Source organism: Scomber japonicus, chromosome 16, assembly GCF_027409825.1.
Source record: "Scomber japonicus isolate fScoJap1 chromosome 16, fScoJap1.pri, whole genome shotgun sequence".
Classification (NCBI taxonomy): Eukaryota; Metazoa; Chordata; class Actinopteri; order Scombriformes; family Scombridae; genus Scomber; species Scomber japonicus.
Window position 1 is genome coordinate 12,009,660 of NC_070593.1, and position 20,538 is coordinate 12,030,197.

At 42.2% G+C, this 20,538-nt stretch overlaps 1 protein-coding gene across 1 annotated transcript; it reads left to right on the forward strand.

The window, feature by feature from the left end:
* Positions 1-1,277: 1,277 nt before the first annotated feature.
* On the forward strand, positions 1,278-19,596 carry crlf1a (cytokine receptor-like factor 1a). Its single transcript, XM_053335578.1, has 9 exons — positions 1,278-1,624; positions 7,493-7,771; positions 9,959-10,088; positions 11,091-11,260; positions 16,031-16,188; positions 17,349-17,423; positions 17,532-17,625; positions 18,375-18,559; positions 18,748-19,596. The coding sequence occupies exons 1-9, from the start codon at positions 1,552-1,554 to the stop codon at positions 18,769-18,771; spliced, it is 1,188 nt and encodes a 395-aa protein (XP_053191553.1). The 5' UTR covers positions 1,278-1,551; the 3' UTR covers positions 18,772-19,596.
* The last annotated feature ends 942 nt before the right edge of the window (positions 19,597-20,538 follow it).

A 20,538-nucleotide genomic window follows, 5' to 3' on the forward strand; every position in this document is an offset into this window, starting at 1 on the left:
ATTATTAATGTTAGTAACACCTGCTCTTTTCCTACTATGACAAGTAAAAGTAGGATTTAAAGGTTGTTTTTAATACTACTGGATAAAGCAGCAGTAAGCAAGACACCATGTGGGATTTAGTGTCTTGATTCATACTCAGTCAGTGTCTGTATTGCAGTGGTGACCGACCTGTTGTGCATGATCACTATAGAACTGAAAGCCAACCAAACAGCCCTGTGACATCATTGTTTATGTTAAGGCAAGAAGGCCGCAAAAACTGTTTTTCTTCTTTCTTTAAAGGGGCACTCCACTAATTTTACACATGAAGATCAGTTTACCAGCCATGATTAGTACTACTCAGCCTGTGAAAGCTGTTGTATAATGTCTTGTGGGATAATGCAAATAATGTGAATTACATCACTACTCACTTCAGTTTGGGCTTAGAGATTACACATGTACAACATAAACCTTGCATTGTAAATTGGTTTGAAAGATGTGTGTTTATACCAGTCAGGGAAAGTCTAATGAAAGTTGCATTATTGCTGTGTTTTTAAGGACTAAAGTCAGGATACACTGCATCAATTTTAACCACTCTCTTTGTAATCTGTCTCATGCAAGTCCCCAAACTTTCTGGAAGTACAGCACTTAATTGCGACAGTACCTCTTTAACCCACTCACAACTGACCACAGAGTAATGTTTTATGTGAAATATTAGAATAAAAAAGGTTAACTTTCTCTAAGGCCAATTTTAGTTAACTCAATACCAAATCATAGCTAATCAGTTGTAAAAATCATCAGATTATTTGGAGACATTTAAATGTTATAGAATATTAACATACAGTATAATATATTTGTGGCATTACCTATCACGATTAAAAGAGGAAACTATTACGATTCAAGTGGGTAGAATGAGATTTTCTTTAAGTGAAAAATGTGTATTTCTCACACTCCTTGTAGACAATGAAATACAAAAAGATACAAAGAAAATGACATTTTTGGATTTGGCGACCTTTCTTGTAAGACTCAGTGACTCAACAGCCTCCTATGGTGAAATATTGTAAAGCAGAGACCTGGGGCATGGAAAGTAACAGAGACAGAGTGATTCAGTGAAAGTGAATGGCTCTGACTCTCCTACCCATCACTGAAGGGGGGAGAGAATAAAAAAAAGAGCAGTGAAAGGACGGAAAGAGGGGGAAATGACTGGCGACTGTGTGGGAAGAGAGAGGAGGGGCTTAAAAAGTATGAACTTGTGTATGATTTAGCTGCAGAAAACATTAAGAAGGGAAAAGATTGCGCGCAGGACGAGATAAATTCTTTGTTTTAGCCTTTGCTGAGGACGAGTAGTCTTATGGGTTCTCAGAGGGTGACTTTTTCCACTGGGTCGCACTTTTTCTAGTGCGCTCCTTTACTCCGCAGGGTTGTCTTGTTAATAAAATCCGGAGCATTGAGCTTGAACCCGTATTGTTTTTCCTCTTTCCACTGTGCGTAATTTCCATCCAGGATCGACAGAAGCGACATCACAACAACACGAGGACGAGGGTTCAAGGCAGAGATCAAACGAACTGGGGGAAAATGAAAGCCGTCTTGGATATCTGCTTGATTTTCCTCATGCTGCACACTCCCGGCGTGCTGTCCTTGTCCACACGTAAGTTACACACAGATGTCCATCGATGCGCAAAGACGTGGTCTTGGTTGGAAAGGGAGTTTTGATATGGGGTCGAGTGCTTTATTTGGTCCACTGAGATCGGTTTAATCCATGTGTCACCCAGAGATCTTACAGTAAAGAGCTCTGTGTGACAGTGACCTGCGCTGGTGTGGAAGATTTTACAGACTAAACAGCTGCAGAAATGGATCATCACAACAGTACAAGACAATTTAGAAGGGTAGTCAATGCAAACTTACTGCTTACTACAGACATCAATAGAAATATTAGGACTATTATACTAATGTTAAAGGGTTTAAGAACACTAAAATGTGAATAAAACCTCACAAAAAAAGGAGCACGAATACATGTTTCCATATGAGGATAAAAAATGACATGAGACACGTGTAAATACAGGCAATCTTTCATTAGATAACACTCAATAACACCGATTCCACAGATTCTTTCCAAAGTTGTCTTATATAAGCCCCCCTTTGCTTGGGACACATACTGGATCCAATCAGATGTCTGGACACATTAAAACGTGTCCACCTGACAGCTCTGGTTATTGATGAGCTCCCGGTGAAGTGTATCTGTTGTATCCCTGCAGAGAGAGCTGCAGGTCCCAGGAGGCTGAATTTCAACAAGTCAGGCCATAATTCGTTTAACACATGGAGAGCGTGGGGGCTTTACGGACCGCAACAAAACAGTGACATCATTTGCTCGGGTTTTGAAGAATGTTAACCGGCAGCTTAATGCACAGTAACGTAAATAAATCAAAGTTATGTCCGCTTCCACCCGCTAAGTGGCTGGATTAGTTTTTATGGTGAGCTCACTGGCAAAGAGCAGCTCCTCACTGATGATCTCCTGTTATTCATCCTATTTGAAATGCGCTAATAAAAAAAAAAGTATAGTTTAAGGGGTTTAAAGAAGACAATGGCCCTTGATCATGAGCCGCCCTGCTGTTTATGATAACTACTTATTGGTCATTACTGTTTTATTCCCTGTAATAATGGATGGTGCTTCCCCTTCACTCAGTACTGCGGTTTACAGATGCCACTAGGATAAAACTGTTTGAATGTGGAATTTTCTCACTGCTCATAAACATGTTATTAGTTTTTATTGCAGCTCATATTCCCCACAACGTTTTTAGTTTATGTGTCCTGTTGGCATATAAAGGGAATTTTATGTTGGAAATTGTCATTCAATACCCAATATCTGACTCCAAAATCACACAGACCTGAAAAAACTTTTTAACCTGAAATTAACTTTTCATATTTGTCCTGCCTGTGCTTGCCCTAATGTGACTTGATATCAGAGAGGATAATCTCTCCTCTTTCAGTATGACAGTATGAGATCATCCATTAAATACCTATAAAATGTAAATCGTTATAAAAACAAAAAATGCATGCATGATTTCCTTTCAGATGGCTTTGCACGGTTCATTGTCACTAAATGTTGCGTAGCTTCTTCCACTTGGCTCGTCCACAACAGCCCCTCAAAATGTTCCACATGTATGTCTATTGTAGAGCAGACAGAGGATTTATTTGAATTGTTGCATGAGTGAGTGAAGAGTAAACAGCTTTTTAGAAACAGGAGGGGATGTTGTGTCCCTTTGAAGACTGACAGCATGAAAAAGGGAGTGTTTTCTGTCCAGCACAAAGCTTAAATTAAACATAAACCAAGAGCCAGAATGAGTCAAAAATGAATTATTTGAAATGAAACCTTTCCATTGCTCCAAATTCAACTTGCCCAATAACCTGCCCCATCCTCCACTATGGCAGGGTTAAATTGATCCCCAGACCTGACGAGAGCTGTGCTTCAAGCAGCCTCAGCCTTTCCAAACAAATAATATTTTACAAGTCATTTCCTTCAGTGAGCGTGTCGAGCAGGGGCAATAAACAACAGTAATTGTGTCTATTGCTGTAGAATTTGAAGGGTGGTACATTGGAGGGTTTAGCGCCCCGCTCCAGGGCAATGTCCCATCCTCAGCGCCTGGAATACATAAACAATGATTGTTATTCAGCTGGATCAGCATCGTATTGCCTAATCACGGCCCCCTGCACTTTGCCCCCTATCTGGTGACAAAGACAACTAGCCACTGCGCTTGTGTTTGTTTGTGTTCGTGTGTGTGCATGAATGTGTGAAATTGGGGTTGTGATATTAACACTGATGAAGGGTTACAGCTGAATTAACTTCTTCAAAGGTTCCTCTATGAAGGACCACACAATGTCTGTCAGTGGAGGTGGTTGGCAGCTGACTGGATGTGGCCCCAGGCACGGATTTGTAATGGTCTGACAAAGTGTTGACGATCTCACTCACTCCCTGCTTCATAGAAATCGTAGTTCAATGTTTTCGTAGCACTGTCTACTTAGGTGGGCAACATTTTTTTGAAATCCTCCTATCTGAAGCAAATAAACTCTTCTCTCCTCCTACACTATTCATTCCTTTGTCCTTTCTTCATCCTTTTGGTATTTTGTTCACCTGTAGAGAGAGCTTTGCCAGCTGTAAGAAATGATAATAAATAATCAATATCTATAGCACTTCTGACAATTGGACAAATGCAACAAATAAGATCTAATGAAAAACAAGGAAAATGTAACTCAACATCTTTCAACAGTTAGTTTAAAAAAAAGTGTTTGCATGTTTTTACCCAATATAGTGCATTCTTCACAGTCTTTATCTACAGAGAGTAAAACTTTTTGAGATAGGTGATCCATCACTGTTAAATCAAATCAATCAGAGGCTGTTTCTTTTGTTCCCCCATCTGAGATTTCAGAGTCAGTTGCAAGTCACCATTACTCTAAAAAACAACTAAATGCAGATGAGGCAATGTCTTGAGATTTCTTGTTTGTCTGACCAACAGTTCAAATCCAAAGATATTTATTTTAAGTGACATAAATTAAAAAAGATCAAATAAAACAGCAAAAGAAAAGAATTGTTGCAGTTTGGTTTTCTGCCAGTCAACAAATCATTTAATCCATTAGTAATTTAATCTCTAAATTTGTGGATGTGTGCGTCCTCTTCCGCTTATCCGGGGTCGGGTCGCGGGGGCAGCAGCCTAAGCAGGGAAGCCCAGACTTCCGTCTCCCCAGCCACTTCGTCCAGCTCTTCCCGGGGGATCCCGAGTCGTTCCCGGGCCAGCCGAGAGACATAGTCTCTCCAGCGTGTCCTGGGTCTTTCCCGGGGTCTCCTACTGGTGGGACGTGCCCTGAACACCTCACCAGGGAGGCGTCCGGGAGGCATCCTAATTAGATGCCCGAGCCACCTCATCTGGCTCCTCTCAACGCGGAGGAGCAGCGGGTCTACTCCGAGCTCCCTCTGGATAATTGAGCTTCTCACCCTATCTCTAAGGGAGAGCCCAGCCACCCTATGGAGGAAGCTCATTTTGGCCGCTTGTACCCGCGATCTTGTTCTTTCGGTCACTACCCAAAGCTCATGACCATAGGTGAGGGTAGGAACGAAGATCGACTGGTAAATCGAGATCTTCGCCTTTCGGCTCAGTTTTCTCTTCACCACAATGGATCTGTGCAGAGTCCGTATTACTGCAGACGCCGCACCGATCCGTCTGTCGATCTCACGCTCCATCCTTCCCTCACTCGTGAACAAGACCCCGAGGTACTTAAACTCCTCCACTTGGGGCAGGATCTCATCCCCGACCCGGAGAGTGCACTCCACCCTTTTTCGGTTGAGGACCATGGACTTGGATTTGGAGGTGCTGATTCTCATCCCAGCCGCTTCGCACTCGGCTGCGAACTGATCCAGCGAGAGTTGGAGGTCACGTTCTGATGAAGCCAACAGGACCACATCATCCACAAAAAGCAGTGACCCAATCCTGAGGTCACCAAACCGGACCCCCTCCACACCCTGGCTACGCCTAGAAATCCTGTCCATAAAAATTATGAACAGGATTGGTGACAAAGGGCAGCCCTGGCGGACCTCCACCCCAGAGATAGGAGAGCCCACACCCAAGCCCCCAGGCCCTGCTTCCTTACTGGAAGGCGTGTCGGTGGGATTGAGGAGGTCTTCAAAGTATTCCTTCCACCGATCCACAACGTCCCAAGTCGAGGTCAGCAGCGCACCATCCCCACCGTACACAGTGTTGACGGCGCACTGCTTCCCCCTCCTGAGACGCCATATGGTGGTCCAGAATCTCTTCGAAGCTGTCAGGAAGTCTTTTTCCATAGCCTCGTCGAACTCCTCCCATGTCCGGGTTTTTGCCTCAGCGACCGCCTTAGCTGCGCTCGGTTTGGTCTGCCGGTACCTGCCTGCTGCCTCCGGAGTCCCACAGGCCAAAAAGGCCCTATAGGACTCCTTCTTCAGCCGGTGTCCACCAGCGGGTTCGGGGATTGCCACCCCGACAGGCACCAACAACCTTGCGGCCACAGCTCCAGTCGGCCGCCTTAACAATGGAGGCACGAAACATGGCCCACTTGGACTCAATGTCCCCCACCTCCCCCGGTACGTGGTCGAAGCTCTCCCGGAGGTGGGAGTTGAAACTCTCTCTGACAGGAGACTCTGCCAGACGTTCCCAGCAGACCTTCACAATACGTTTGGGTCTGCCAGGTCTGACCGGCATCCTCCCCCACCATCGTAGCCCACTCACCACCAGGTGGTGATCACTTGACAGCTCCGCCCCTCTCTTCACCCGAGTGTCCAAGACATGCGGCCGCAAGTCCGATGACACGACTACAAAGTCAATCATCGAACTGCGGCCTAGGGTGTCCTGGTGCCAGGTGCACATATGGACACCCTTATGCTTGAACATGGTGTTCGTTATGGACAATCTGGGACGAGCACAGAAGTCCAATAACAGAACACCGCTCGGGTTCAGATCGGGGGGGCCGTTCCTCCCAATCACACCCTTCCAGGTCTCAATGTTGCCGCCAACATGGGCGTTGAAGTCCCCCAGCAGAACAAGGGAATCCCCAGGGGGAGTGCTTTCCAGCACCCCCTCCAAGGAGTCCAAAAAGGGTGGATACTCTGAGCTGCTGTTTGGACCATAGGCCCAAACAACAGTCAGGATCCGTCCCCCCACCCGAAGGCGGAGGGAGGCTACCCTCTCGTCTACCGGGGTAAACTCCAACATACAGGCACCAAGCCTGTATGTTGCAATACTTATTGCCACCCCTGCCCGGCGCCTCTCACCAGTGGCAACTCCAGAGTGGACGAGAGTCCAACCCCTCTCGAGAAGAATGGTTCCAGAGCCCTTGCTGTGCGTTGAGGTGAGGCCGACTATATCTAGCCGGAACTTCTCAACCTCGCGCACCAGCTCAGGCTCCTTCCCCACCAGAGAGGTGACGTTCCACGTCCCTAGAGCTAGCTTCTGCAGCTAAGGGTTGGACCGCCAGGGTCCCTGCCTTCGGCTGCCGCCCAGCTCACAATGCACCCGACCCCTTTGGCCCCTCCCACTGGTGGTGGGTCTGTGAGAGCGGGGTCCCATGTCCCCTCTTCGGGCTGTGCCCAGCCGGGCCCCATGGGCGAAGGCCCGGCCACCAGGTGCTCGCCCCCGAGCCCCACCCCCAGAAAAAACATTTATAGTACTCATCATCGGGGTCTTGTGAGCTACGTTTTGTCTGGCCCCTCCCCCCGGACCTGTTTGCCATGGGAGACCCTACCAGGGGTATGAAAGCCCCCGACAACTGAGCTCCTGGGGTCATTGGGACGCACAAACCCCTCCACCATGATAAGGTAGTAGCTTAGGGAGAGGAAATTTGTGGATGCAATCATTTCAACCTTGGGTTGTTTAAAGACACACTTAACCTCTCACTTCATATTATTTCTCTTAATTCTTGTGTCCTTCAGCCTAAACTTCATACCAGTCACCATTGAGATATTCTCTAATAGTAATCTCCTCCTGCCTCCTTCCAGATGTAGCAGTCATCTACCCCCAGGACCCTGTCCTTCGCATGGGGTCCAACCTGACTGCCAGCTGCTGGGTCCACCCCGACCTCGGCATCCACGCCAACTCTCTGTTCTGGACGCTTAATGGCCAGCAACTGCCCAGCTCCTTGTATCGAGTGCTGAGCCCGAGCAACCTCAGTGTGACGCTGGCCGGACTCAACGCCTCCAGGCAAACCTCTGGTGACAACCTGGTTTGTCACAACCACAAGGGACACATCTTAGCCGGCTCCTGCCTCTATGTTGGGAGTAAGTTTCAGTACAATTTATAGTTTTTGAGCTTAGTTGCACTCATGTTTAATTTGGTGTCTATGATGCCTTTTAACCTTTTTTCTTTGGGGGGAATGTGTGGTATCTGCATTTGCCTCTTTGCATCAATGTGAGGAATTGTAGAGGTTAAGGTGTGTTACAGGGAAAACAAAGCGCAGGAAAGAAGTGAGAGGAGGAGTGCAGCACCGAAGTGAGAGGAGTGGAGAGGAAATGGGAATAAAGGGAAACAACAAGGAAGTAGTGGGCAGATTTTTAAGTGTCCCTACACAGTTGTGGATGTATTTTATGTTTAGTTTTCCTGCCTGCAGGCCAGCGAGAGGCCTCTGTGAGTGTGTGTCACTGTGTGACGCGTTGACCACCTGTGTGGTCCATTACTCGCACTATCACTCATAGGGCACGGGTCTGACATTTAACACACACACTACACACACGTGTTTGTACTTCTATGCTTATGAGGACCACCATTAACATCAACTACCCCTAAACAGTTACTTATTTTTTAGAGTGTGTTTTTGGAAGCTTTTGTTGCTGTGATGCCGTATAAAACTCTCTAAGTAATCTTATTTTCTTCTGTGAGAGTCCTTACTTTAATATGAGCCCATTTTGAGCCTGATCACTAAAACCAGGCATCAAAACCCCTTCTCTCAAAAGTGTGTTTTGCTTCTTGTAACTTAAGTTGTATGTTTGAGCTTTACTGTGATGAATGATCTATATTTGACCCTTGGAGGATGTTTCCACCTTAATCTGCTGAAAGTGGGATGTTTCTCTTTGCTCTAAATCCGAGTTCAAGACATGTAAATACAAGCTGGATTTTGTGACATTACAACTAGTTTTCATGATGCAAAATATAATTTATTTAAGTGTGATGTGGAGACATTAAGCCACAAATGCGCATACACCGAGAACTGACTCTGTACTGAAGTAGAGGACATCTTATGTCTAATAGAAAAACTTAGTTGTATGTTCATAGAGTCTGAGGGAGAAGGAGATTAGATGTAATTTGAAGTTATTGAACTGTATTTGTGGAAAAAAACAATAGTAGAGACAAATTACAATTCCAAGCAAATTATTTGTATATGCCTTTAAAAAGATAATTCAGTTTTATTACAACTTGTTTCTTATTTAATAGTTTTGGCTATCATATTTACTGTGGTAATTCAAATTTGGGAACATTGCGAAAAACAAAGACTGGCAGGCCAAGAAACATGGGTGTTTAAATAACAAGGCATTTATTTAACCACCGTATCTAAACCACATTATTTGGAGATAAAACCAAAACTAAGTGCACCAGAAATGTTTGTAATATTCCCTCACTGCACAGTAAAAACTGTCTACACACACAACTACAGCAAGTATGTTAGATCAAAGTTAAACCATTATGTCTGTGATAGATGTTCATAAAATACAGTGTGCAGGTAATAATTTTACCTTTGTTTCTCCTCCAAATCCTCCAAATGTTTGGCTAACCTGCGACCCTGTGTAAATCCTGAATGATAAAACCTGAATCTCTCATGTTTTCTTGCCACGTATTACAGATAGGAATGATAGCAAAATCTACGAAAGCAAGATCCGAGCTGTGATAAACTGGAATGATCCTTTATTCCCTCAGGATTATGAAGTGACGAGCAGCCAAAACGTCCTCATTCTGAAGGTCTAAAATTAAAATAGTTCCTCACAAAAATAGAAATACATGAGTATGAGTGCACACTCACACACTTTGTAGCTCATTTTCTTGTAGTTCCCATACACATACGCACATAAACAAGGAGGTGTAGTCCGGATCCTAATCTCTGTGCGACACTGGTGTTCAGCACCCTGTGTTCTGACAGACGAGGAATGTTGGCAGGGATCCCAAGTCTGACCAAATCAGACAGTACACACACACACACACACACACACACACACACATACACAAACACACACACAGACACACCGATTAATAAAAAACACCCCAATTTCCAAGGAACATTACTTCACATTACACTCAAGAGGAAGGGGCTGAAGTAATGGCTGGAGGTAACTTTGTACCCTCACTGACCCTGCATCTCCCCTACTCCCCTATCTACTTTTTTCTCTGTTCTCTTCTCCCTTCTCTCCACCCATTTCTCTCACCCTCTCTCTCTTCTTTCCCGCTTCTCTTTCCAACACTTCCTCTTACTGTCCCAGTGCCTCCAGAGAAGCCGGTCAATCTGACCTGCTGGTCCAGGAACACCAAAGACCTGACTTGCAGCTGGGCTCCAGGAGGAAAGGGGGAGACCAACATTAGCACAAAGTACACACTCAAGTACAAACTCAGGTATATACACACACTACTGCCACATTGCAGAGCATATTCACTGTTAGACGCCATTCAATACGCTATGTAATATAAACATCAGCTTTTCCTTAATGTTAAAAGACAAACCTTTTGAATGCAATTGGTGCTATTTGCATTAAAAAAAATCACACCCTTTCTTCTTAAAGTCATAACTCAAAACTAAACCGAACATATAAGACAGCATATTCATATTACTCAAATCACCAAGGATAAAAAAAAAAAACATAAATCCATTAAAATTTGCACTTTTTTTGTGGGATTTACATTATTTTACACTATAAAATTGTACAAGAATAAAAACTGTCACAGCACATGCTTAGTAGTAGCATTGATGTCATGTCTGAGTAACCAGACATATATGGCATGTAGTGACATATAGTATAGTAACCTCATGTAAAAACCAAACTTCAAAAGGTTAAAGACCCTAACTGGTGACCCAGGTTCAAACATATTTGATGAGTTTATTGTTTTAAATGTCCTGATAATCTTGGCGCCATGTGTAGTTTCATAATATAATCTGCAGTTTCATTAGTTTTATGAAACTGACACGTTTCAAAAAAGCTCCTTAAACAAGCTGAACTGGAGTTGGAACCAAGACAAAATACTTTATCTCCTTGGCAGACTGCATTTTAAGCAGCAGCCGTTGCCAGAAGGGGAAAGCTCTTCATCTGTGCAAAGTAACATTTCATGAACATCTTTGAAAATGAGATCGGGTGTAAAAACTCTATTCACATTTTTTAAATGATTAAATCACCAATTTAAAGACACCGAGAAGGAAATGACTTGACACACAGTGCTCACAGGCATGGCAACTGAGTGGAGATTTCTTATTGCAGTCAGATTAGTGTAAATAATGACTCAATAAAGCTGCTGCTTCCAGATAAACTTAACATGTGACACATTATACAACAATGTGTATTTATCCTATGTGTTACTGAAGGCTGTTTGTAGATATTTCAGTATTTCCTGTTTTCCTCACAGGTGGTATGGTAAGGAGAAGGAGTGTGAGGATTATACTCATACCCAGCCCTACTCCTGCAGCATCACCCGGGACCTGCACCTCTTCACACCCTACGAGATCTGGGTGGAGGCCTCCAACCAGCTGGGCCGGGCTACCTCTGATGTCATCACCCTGGACATCCTAGACGTGGGTGAGTATGAGAAGAAGTGACCTTTGACCCTCTTGCTTTAACTTTTGTTTCAGAGCTTAGATCTCAGTGTCAGTGGACCCTCAGGCTTTAATCTGGGACAATGGCTTCCAATGTTTTAGGTTTGTGACCCCAAAAAAGTGAAGCCATGTCTACCTGCTACTCTCATCACAGGTTATCTACAGCTTTTATTCTTTATCAAAATCCTTGTTAGCTTCCACAAAGTGGTTGGTAGTCTTCCTGTGGTCCATATAAAATGATTAAAATAATTTACACAATAAAATCATACACTATGACAAGAAAAAGCTGAAAAAACCAACTACAAAGAAAGACATTAAAATCCTACACGAAAAAGAACAAAACTTTTTTATGTATCTGTGGAGTAAAGGGTCCAGCACTTCAATAAAGGCAACAGGACACTAGCCAGCTAAAATGGTTATGTTCGTTCTCATTAAACTCACTTCTTCACTTCTTAATTTATTATTTTTTAAAGTCTGTTTTTGGGGCTTTTTGCCATTATTTGACAGCCAGTGTAGACAGAAACAGGAAACACAGAGAGGGAAGGAGGAGTGTGACACACAACAAAGTTCCCTCACCTGGGAGTCGAACCGTGGACTTTACAGGAATGCTCTTATTCCCTTTCTTGCCAAGAGTTAGATGCGAATATTTAAACCACTTTCATGTCTCTATGTTTACTTTGGCACTAGAGGAGCAGGGAGTCCATTAGCTTAGCTTATCATATAGAGTGGAAACAGGGGTAATTAGCTAGCCAGCTCACTAATTTACATATTATATTGTGTTTGTTTAATTCATACAAAAATAGAAATGTAAAACTGACAAGTTTCAGCCAGTGAGCAAAATAGGAATGAACAAGGTGCCATTCAGGAACACAATGGGCTGCGTCTAAAATCCAAATCTGTTGTGTTCACTAATTCATTATAATGGAGCTTTTTTCACAGCAGACATTTTGTCGGTAACTCCATTTAAAAGGTTTACTTAGAACAGCTGAAAAGATCCATTTTGTTTCTGCTCAACTTCATAGACTGATAAACAATTTCTCGCCTGGTGAGATAAAACAGTTTAGTTTTAGATAAAGAGCAAGATATAGTTTTTCCTTAACCCCTTAAACTTCTCACTGTGCAGCCTACGAAACCAAACCCATCAAACTTGAATTCAAATTTCAGCGGAGATCTCAACGTTTCGTAAAATATCAAATGTAACATACATGGAAATGTGTATAAAATGAATCTCATAATACATCAAAATATCATCCATCTAACAGCTGACACAGAATACTTTATAGTGGACAAAAAAGATTGTTCTTTTCAGTCTTAAAGATTGCAAAACAGTATGTTAAAGTCTTAATTTCTACCCCATTTATCCCCCATTTATCGAATTAACCTTCAGCTTTATGAGTTCTGCTGTAGCCTCAAATGGATGGTATTAAAATGTTGATGAAGAATATCACATCACTTTATACATTCATCTTTTTTATTCCTACAGACAGAACATTGGCTTGAGCTCTGTGGCTTCTGGCTTTTGGAGAAAGTTGTTCACAAGTATTCATCCGGCTTCACATTGATAGGAACTGAACAGCGTTCCCTTTTAAAGCTTTGTTATGTGGTCCGATGCCTAGCTTAGTGCGGTTTAAGCAAACGGAGCATGCAACAAGACCAAATTCTTCTCTTCTCTCATTATCCCACTCACTCATTCACTCATAGACACATGCACGCACACACCTGGACAGGCGTAGGTGTGTGACGCATGGAAATACCTTCTCTTTTGATGAGCTCATTTTCTCTTTACTCATGCTCACTGGACACACACACACACACACACACACACAACACTCAATAACCCTCTTTTATCTCATGTTGGAATGTTCCACACTGATCCTCTAACCTAATCCTGTCTCAGAGGCGGCCGCAGACCCTCAAGGCCTGAGGAGTATGGGCTTTTGAGGCTTGGACCTGAAATAATACAACGTGATTAGCTTGGAAGCCCTCACCTTGTTCACTCCCAACACGCTCCTGTCTCAGGGAAATATACAGAGAGAAACACTATATAGAGTTTCAGAGGTAAACGCATCATTGGCACGGAAACAAGCGTCCATCAAACTGTAATCCCTTTCCGTTCCCTAATGTATGCACACACTCAGACACAGACACAGACACAGACACACACACACACACATCCACACACACACCTGTTTACACACCCTCGGGGCAGGGCAGGGCATGGTAACAGTATAGAAACTAAGAGACAGGCAGAGTGTAGGAGGTTTCTGCACTTGTGCGTGCGTTTGTTTCGCTCAGGTTGTCCTGGACGCTCTTTTCATTCATGGAGTTTCCACAACAGCAGCAGGTCATAAAACACATCAGCCACACCTGCGTCAATCACTATGAGTCACTCACGTCTACAGTCATGTCCAATCAGTTATGTAGGCGAGGCGGAAAACACCTACAGTTTTCTGCATTCCTCAGTCACGGGGAGTCCTCTGAAATGAGACACTAGAGGCAAAACGTATTGCTGTCTCACCCTGAGATGAGGCTGTATTGAGAAATGACACAACAATCGTGATTAATTTGTAATTTGTCATGTCTCTTTGACTTTTTTATGTATAAGGATACCACATTTACACTCATCTTTATTACATATACAATTTTAAAAAATCCCACGTTCCTCTCTAACTGTTATATGGAAGCCAAGAACAGCTGTCGTAATCACTTTATTTATTTAGTTATCTCAAGATCACAAGTTCATGATCTCATTATCCCATTATCTCAGGATTACGAGAACTTTGTGATAAAATATTTTGTTATCTCAAAATAACAATATTTGTTTTTTGCAAGATTACAGGATAATTATCACGTTATCTTGACAAAACAACCTTTTGTTTACTTGTGAAAATAAGATGATTAATTACTTTGTCAACCTGAAATAAAGAAATAAATGTACTCATAGTCCTAAAAAAACAGATTGAATAAAATGAATGCAGCCACAGTTGTTTTTGGCTTCTGTGCTGCTTTAATCCTACTTCGAGGTCTTTGCTTTTGCTAGTTGAAACAACATAAAATAATTAACACCACAAATTAATTCACAATATTAATGTGAAAAGGAAAAGAAAGCTTTCATTTCACATGTCCAATACAATTACTGTTTCCACTGTATTAATATGTTTTACCAAAGCTTTAAAACCTTTAATTTGTTAGTTTTATTCTCTGCTTTTCTTATTTTTCCTAAAAAAGGATGCTTATGGGTTTACACTTTTTAAATCATACTCATAGTTCAGAGAGAGTCTCAGTTTCTCACAACCAGAAACAAATTCTCTAAAACCCTCGTGTCAACTCACAACTTTTTCCCTCTTTCCCACCTTCTTCTCTCCCCCCAGGTTGTCTTGTTTGTTTATCGGTAAGGGATGACATTATGTAAAGGAACTGAAGTTGAAAACGCGAGGAAATTTAAAATAATGGCCTGTCACCACATGTTTGTTTGTCAAAAACATAATTGTTGTCAGATGAAAAGGCCCCAGCTCACACACAAGTCAACTCTTCAGAAACTAGAACGCACTCGAGAGACCGCGAATCTCCGCCAATGCTGAACAATCCCTCAATGTACTGTTACACATAGAGACATCACTCCTACCACTTTAAATTTGAATTGAATGGCTTCCTTGACCCTGCGAACATAAGCCGGACATGTAGAAAGAAGCCCCTAAGCGATGAATTTTTGGAGTCATGGCTCAAAACGATAATCTGGGCCATCTGTACGCCAGAAGTCAATCACTGCGTTGTTAGGATAGAAATAAACTTGTTAATGGATGCAATAAATTTAAAAATACCACAGTTTGTGCCTCTCATGACATCGTTGTTTGTACATTTGGGATTTTGCTATGATGATTACATCAGAGACACAGCTACAAGCCACTGTTATTTCTGTGTGGAAACTACGCTCTTTTTCTGAGACATTTCCGAAATTAAATTAACAATGGATCCAATTTTTAGATGTCATTTGAAAGCCATGTTTTAAAGCAACCAAACCACAGAGAATTACTGTGGCAGTTCCTCTCAGTTATGGCTGGTTTTAGTGTCTTTCAGCTGGTTGTTTTGGTTTTACAGACCCCAGCTTTACAGTTAGTGAATAACTGATGAACATAGTGGAGCATTTAGCATCTAATAAGCCAGATATTTTCTTCAATCAATCAAAACAAGGCTAAAAGGAGACAGAAGAAACACAACTCCAAATGAATGCTGCTGAATAATACATAACTGTTAGCGAACATTTTGCTGATAGCATGTCCAATGTTGTGTTTCCAGCTTGCTCTACTGCCCCTAAATGGGTCATATGATTAAGTAATACTGCTTTGAGGACTGAAGGAAACTAAAGTCATGAGGTTTGATTGTATTCTTTCAAAGAAAATAAAAAGATGGCAACAGGTCATGACATTCAGTATCTTCTTGCTTGCTTGTCTTTTTGCTATGATGCATCACCAGATCCATACATTTTCATATTATGTTACCTTTTCTATACTTAGTTATTCATTATAATTTCACATTTCTTTGAATAATTGAGAGGGTCACGAACTGGGGCAAGACTTGTGATCTTAATAGATTCATCTGACAAAAAATAATAAATTTGATTGGTCTATAAAATCTTTGTGTCCCCAAGGTGACATTTCAAATTGCTTGTTTTGTCCGACTAACAGTCCAAAACCCAAAGATATTAAGACAGGATGTTCTTATTAAATTTTACCCCTCTCTCATCTTCCTCCAGTGACCACGGACCCTCCGTCAGGTGTGAGTGTGAGTCGTGTCGGGCAGTTGGAGGACCAGCTGAGTGTTCGTTGGGAGGCCCCTCCAGCGCTCAAAGACTTCCTGTTTCAGGCCAAATACCAGATCCGCTACAGACTGGAGGACAGCCAAGACTGGAAGGTAAAGGACAAGGACACATAGTTATGAGGACGTAAATCCTCTCTCTTTGTCTCTTACTCACGAACAGATATATCACTCAAACACTGTCCCAGCTGTTTCTCATCCTAATGCCGTAATCACCTATAATCTACTCTGATTGAGGCTTCCTTTGCCAGATGAGTTAATACTTGAGCTTCTCAAAAACTTTCACCAGTCATGAATCTAGAAGTCGGGTTTTGATCCAGAGAAAAACACAGGCCAGAGCCACTGTGTATACCTCTTTTCAAACTTGTAATGAATGAAAAATATAGTGTGAAACCTTTGGCCATGCAGATGTTGCTTCCCAGACTTCATTTGAGTCCTCTGGGTAAGAGTGAAGATTCTCTGGTAATTAAGGGGGAATTACACAGATGTAATATAAGCAAGTCCTTGCTCGCAACATGGAAGAAGAAAAGAACGGGAGTGGAGAGGCGGCAGAGGGATGAGAGGAGACTTAAATCCAAGTGGCTTTAAGGGTTCGGTGGTGAAAACAAACGCCATTTCTCTCTGAACCGGCCCTAATCATGAGGTCATGCTGAGGAATGGCGGGATACATCTGAGCTGTTAATGTCTTCAATATGTCCGTAAAGACACTCAGAGCTAGGTAACTTGTGCCGATTTGGCTTTCCCGCGTCACATCATTAGTCCTCTGATGCCTCTAATTTCCATGATCTGTTTTCTGTTTTAGTCCTTCTTAACAAGTGTTTACAGACTGAATGCCAGACAGAAAGTGGGGACTATTAGACAAGATTATTAACTTCAGTGTGCGTTTCTTCTCCTCTGTTCTTATTTCTGCCATTTGCATGTTTGAGTACCTGTGCATGCTCCTGGGTGTGTGTGTGTGTGTGCGTGTGTGTGTTCCAGCATATCCGGCTCTGTAATAAATAATAGAGAGCAGATTTTACCCAGAAGGCATGCTAACATTGAAATATTTTCATAAACATGCTGATCAGGAGCCACTAAACAATGTGGTTGTGCATGCATGTTTAGGTTTGTACATGGTTTGCGGTTTTGTTTTCTATATCTTGATTCTGCACTGTGTTTTAGTTTATGCCCATTGGTATTTAATATTGTGGTCAGAGCTCCAGCACTCAACTCTTCTGTGTGTGTGTGTGTGTGTTTTTTTTTTTAAATTCTTGTAGGTGATGGACGACGTTGGGAATCAGACTTCATGTAGATTGGCAGGACTGAGACCTGGAACAGTGTATTTTGTCCAGGTTTGTGTGTGTGTGTGTGTGTGTGTATAAAAGTGTACGTCAGTCTATGTCAAATTTACGTCAGAGTTGGTCTGTGTTTCAGAGCTAATGATGTTGTATCGTATCCAGGTCCGCTGTAACCCTGTGGGCATCTACGGCTCTCGCAAAGCTGGGATCTGGAGTGAGTGGAGCCATCCCACCGCTGCATCCACACCCCATAGTGGTGAGCACACACACACACAGACACACACATACACACACACACACACACACACACACGCACAGTAAGAAAGTTACTCAGAAAGCCTTTTTTTGCTCTTGATCTCACTTATTGAGAACATTTTGGTCCATTTTAGGAGGCAATTTGTACCACTAAAATATGTTTTATTTCACGGTGTACCACACGTCCCACAGTTCTCTCCCACTGCTGGAGGCCTCAAAACAAAAAGGAAAATGGTGGTGCTCTTTTCACCTTCTTGGATCTTCAAGCCTGTTTTGTATTATATTGGCAGCTTTATTCATGGATGATGGATCAAATCATTTCCAGACAAAACTATGTCAAGCTTTGATTATGCAATGTTTAGCTACTGGTGGTTGTTGCTTCCCCAGAGTCATCAGTGAAATTGCTGAGTAAAATGCTATCATAACTGATTGGGCTGACAGCTGCAACTGCAACTGCAAAAATAAAACAGGGTTTACAGAAACTTCTTCAAGGGTTTCCCAGAAGTTACCATAAAACACTCTTGGAGAGGGATTTCTTGAAAATGAAACTGTTTAGATTGAAGATTACATTAAGATGCATTCAAAGCCACAACTTCCTGTTAATATTTGCAGTTAAACTGGCGTACACACACAGTACTCTACACATATTATATACTTTCGATTGAGATGTTTCATTGCAGAGCACCAAAGCCACAATCAACTCATCCTCCCCTCTCTCTCTCCCTCCCACCATCTCTTCTCCTCATGCAGAGCGGCTGATGTCGGGCTCCTGTGACTCCAAATCCAGCGGGGACTCCAACTCCACCCTGCGCCGGGAGCTGAAGCAGTTCTTTGGCTGGGTGCGGAAACACGCCTACGGCTGCAGCAGCATGTCCATGAAGCTGTATGACCAGTGGAGAGTGCTGATGCAGAAATCCCACAAAGCACGCAACCAGGTAGGTAAGCATCACTAACGCAGGGATGAAGCATGCACATGCACATTCAAATATTATCACAGACACACACACACACACACACACACACACACACACACATACACTAGTGCTGCAAACACGGACACTCACAGTTAAAATGTTCTGTTCTGAAAAAGCTGACAGCTAACAGATTTTGTTTTTCAATTTAGGTTCTTCAAGGGGATAAATCATAGCACACGCTGCATTTACGAGCAGAAACCGAGTCGAGAAAAGAACTGAGTTAGTGTGATTTGTGTTTTTGTCTGTGTGTGTATGAGAAACAAGAAAGAGAGATTGTGTTTGTATATGGGAATGATCATTTTGCTCTGGACAATTTGTGGAGACACCAGCCATCCAAAGAGAAACAGTGGGATATCCTTCCTTTGTACATGTTTTCCAGTCAACATGAGCACTGATTTGCCTGAAAAGGTGCAACCTGGAAGGACTAAGAAGACTAATGAACCAATCACGGACAGCCTGGTGTCTTTGCATGGCTAGAAAGAGGCCATGTGGCCTACTCTCCTCAAAAAAGGACGTTGTAGCACGACTAACTCGGACATCAGAAAATATTTTTGACATGGCTGTGTACCTGCTCTATGTGCACAAAGAATCAAACCAACCAGAAGTGTTGCCGAAGCATCTAAAAGTACCCTGTGACACCTTTTGGGTCTCTCCTGTGGATCCAAAGCACCATCTAGTGGTTATACAGCATCAGTGGATACTCCAATCAAAGCTTTAATTTTCACTGTGGTCCTGACGTACAAAAGTTACAAATTATTATACAGTATTTGTAATTCATGTTTTGTTATATAAGTGGATTATGTGCCAAACTGGTTCACCCAGAATTCACGTTTCTGAGTGACAGTGACTGATGGTGTTTGTGTATGGAGACGTTTCACTGCCTTTATTTTTGTACTGAATTGTACCAGCATATTTAAAACTGTATAAAGTTATGTTTTATTTCTTAAGTTATGTTTAGTTAGTAAAGAAATACCAATGACTGAAGTTGTTATCGATCTCTAAATGTTGTCCGATAAAAATGTTTTCAGAAACACAGTTTGTTATTCAGTTGTATGCAACACAGAGTAGCAGAGCACCAATAACACACATGAGAATTTGGGTCACATTGTCAGAAGTGAATTCCAAACGGCAATTAATGTGGACAATAAGAACAAATCTGATAATATGGATACAAAAGACCATTTTCACTTTATATCACCCAAAAATAAGCAAAGAGCATGCAGTAATCAGTATGATGTAGAAGAGCAATACTATAGAATCAATTTCTTCAAATCAGAGAAAGATGGAGGGTTTCATTTTTAAATTATTGTATCTAATATTCTGAATTAACTCTTTATCTATTGCAACAAATTTCCATATTCATGAAAGCAGTTTAATATTTTTAACTATGTCAACAATACAGTAGAGTCTAAATAATGCATGCTTTAAAGCCAAAGCCAGTAAAACAATACACACTGTTGAAATGTGTATACACTAATGATATTAGTAATACTTTCTGTGTAAGCTTTTATCATTTGTTGATAGTTCATTGATTCAAAGTGTCACTGTTGCTCTCTGCCAATTAGGACACACCTCAACAGTCAACATCAAATGGGCAAGTCAGTACAGCCAGTTTAGTCAGAGACTAAACTAGAAAACACTGAGCAACATGTGCCTGCATCAGTCTAATCATTTGGCACACAGTTAGCCTATAGACAAATGGAATGGCATATGCAATATCAAATCACACAAAATGTCACAGGAATTTCAGGGAGTGATGATAAAAGTGTTTTACAAACAGTGTCAGAAAGTGTGTATGTAGAAATGAGCATGGCATGGGCCAGCATTCAGCACCTCACAATTCAGTATTTATAGCAAAACATGAAAACAAAACATGCTGGCCACATGGTGGTGTTGTATGAGCCTAAATCTAAATAGATGTTCCTGGGCCAATGACTCAA

Excerpts from the sequence above, each read along its gene's own strand:
- crlf1a (XM_053335578.1), top strand. The coding sequence starts at position 1,552 with ATGAAAGCCGTCTTGGATATCTGCTTGATTTTCCTCATGCTGCACACT. Across the intron at positions 1,625-7,492 it reads CGTGCTGTCCTTGTCCACAC|ATGTAGCAGTCATCTACCCC; the intron begins GTAAGTTACACA and ends GCCTCCTTCCAG. Across the intron at positions 7,772-9,958 it reads CTCCTGCCTCTATGTTGGGA|TGCCTCCAGAGAAGCCGGTC; the intron begins GTAAGTTTCAGT and ends TTACTGTCCCAG.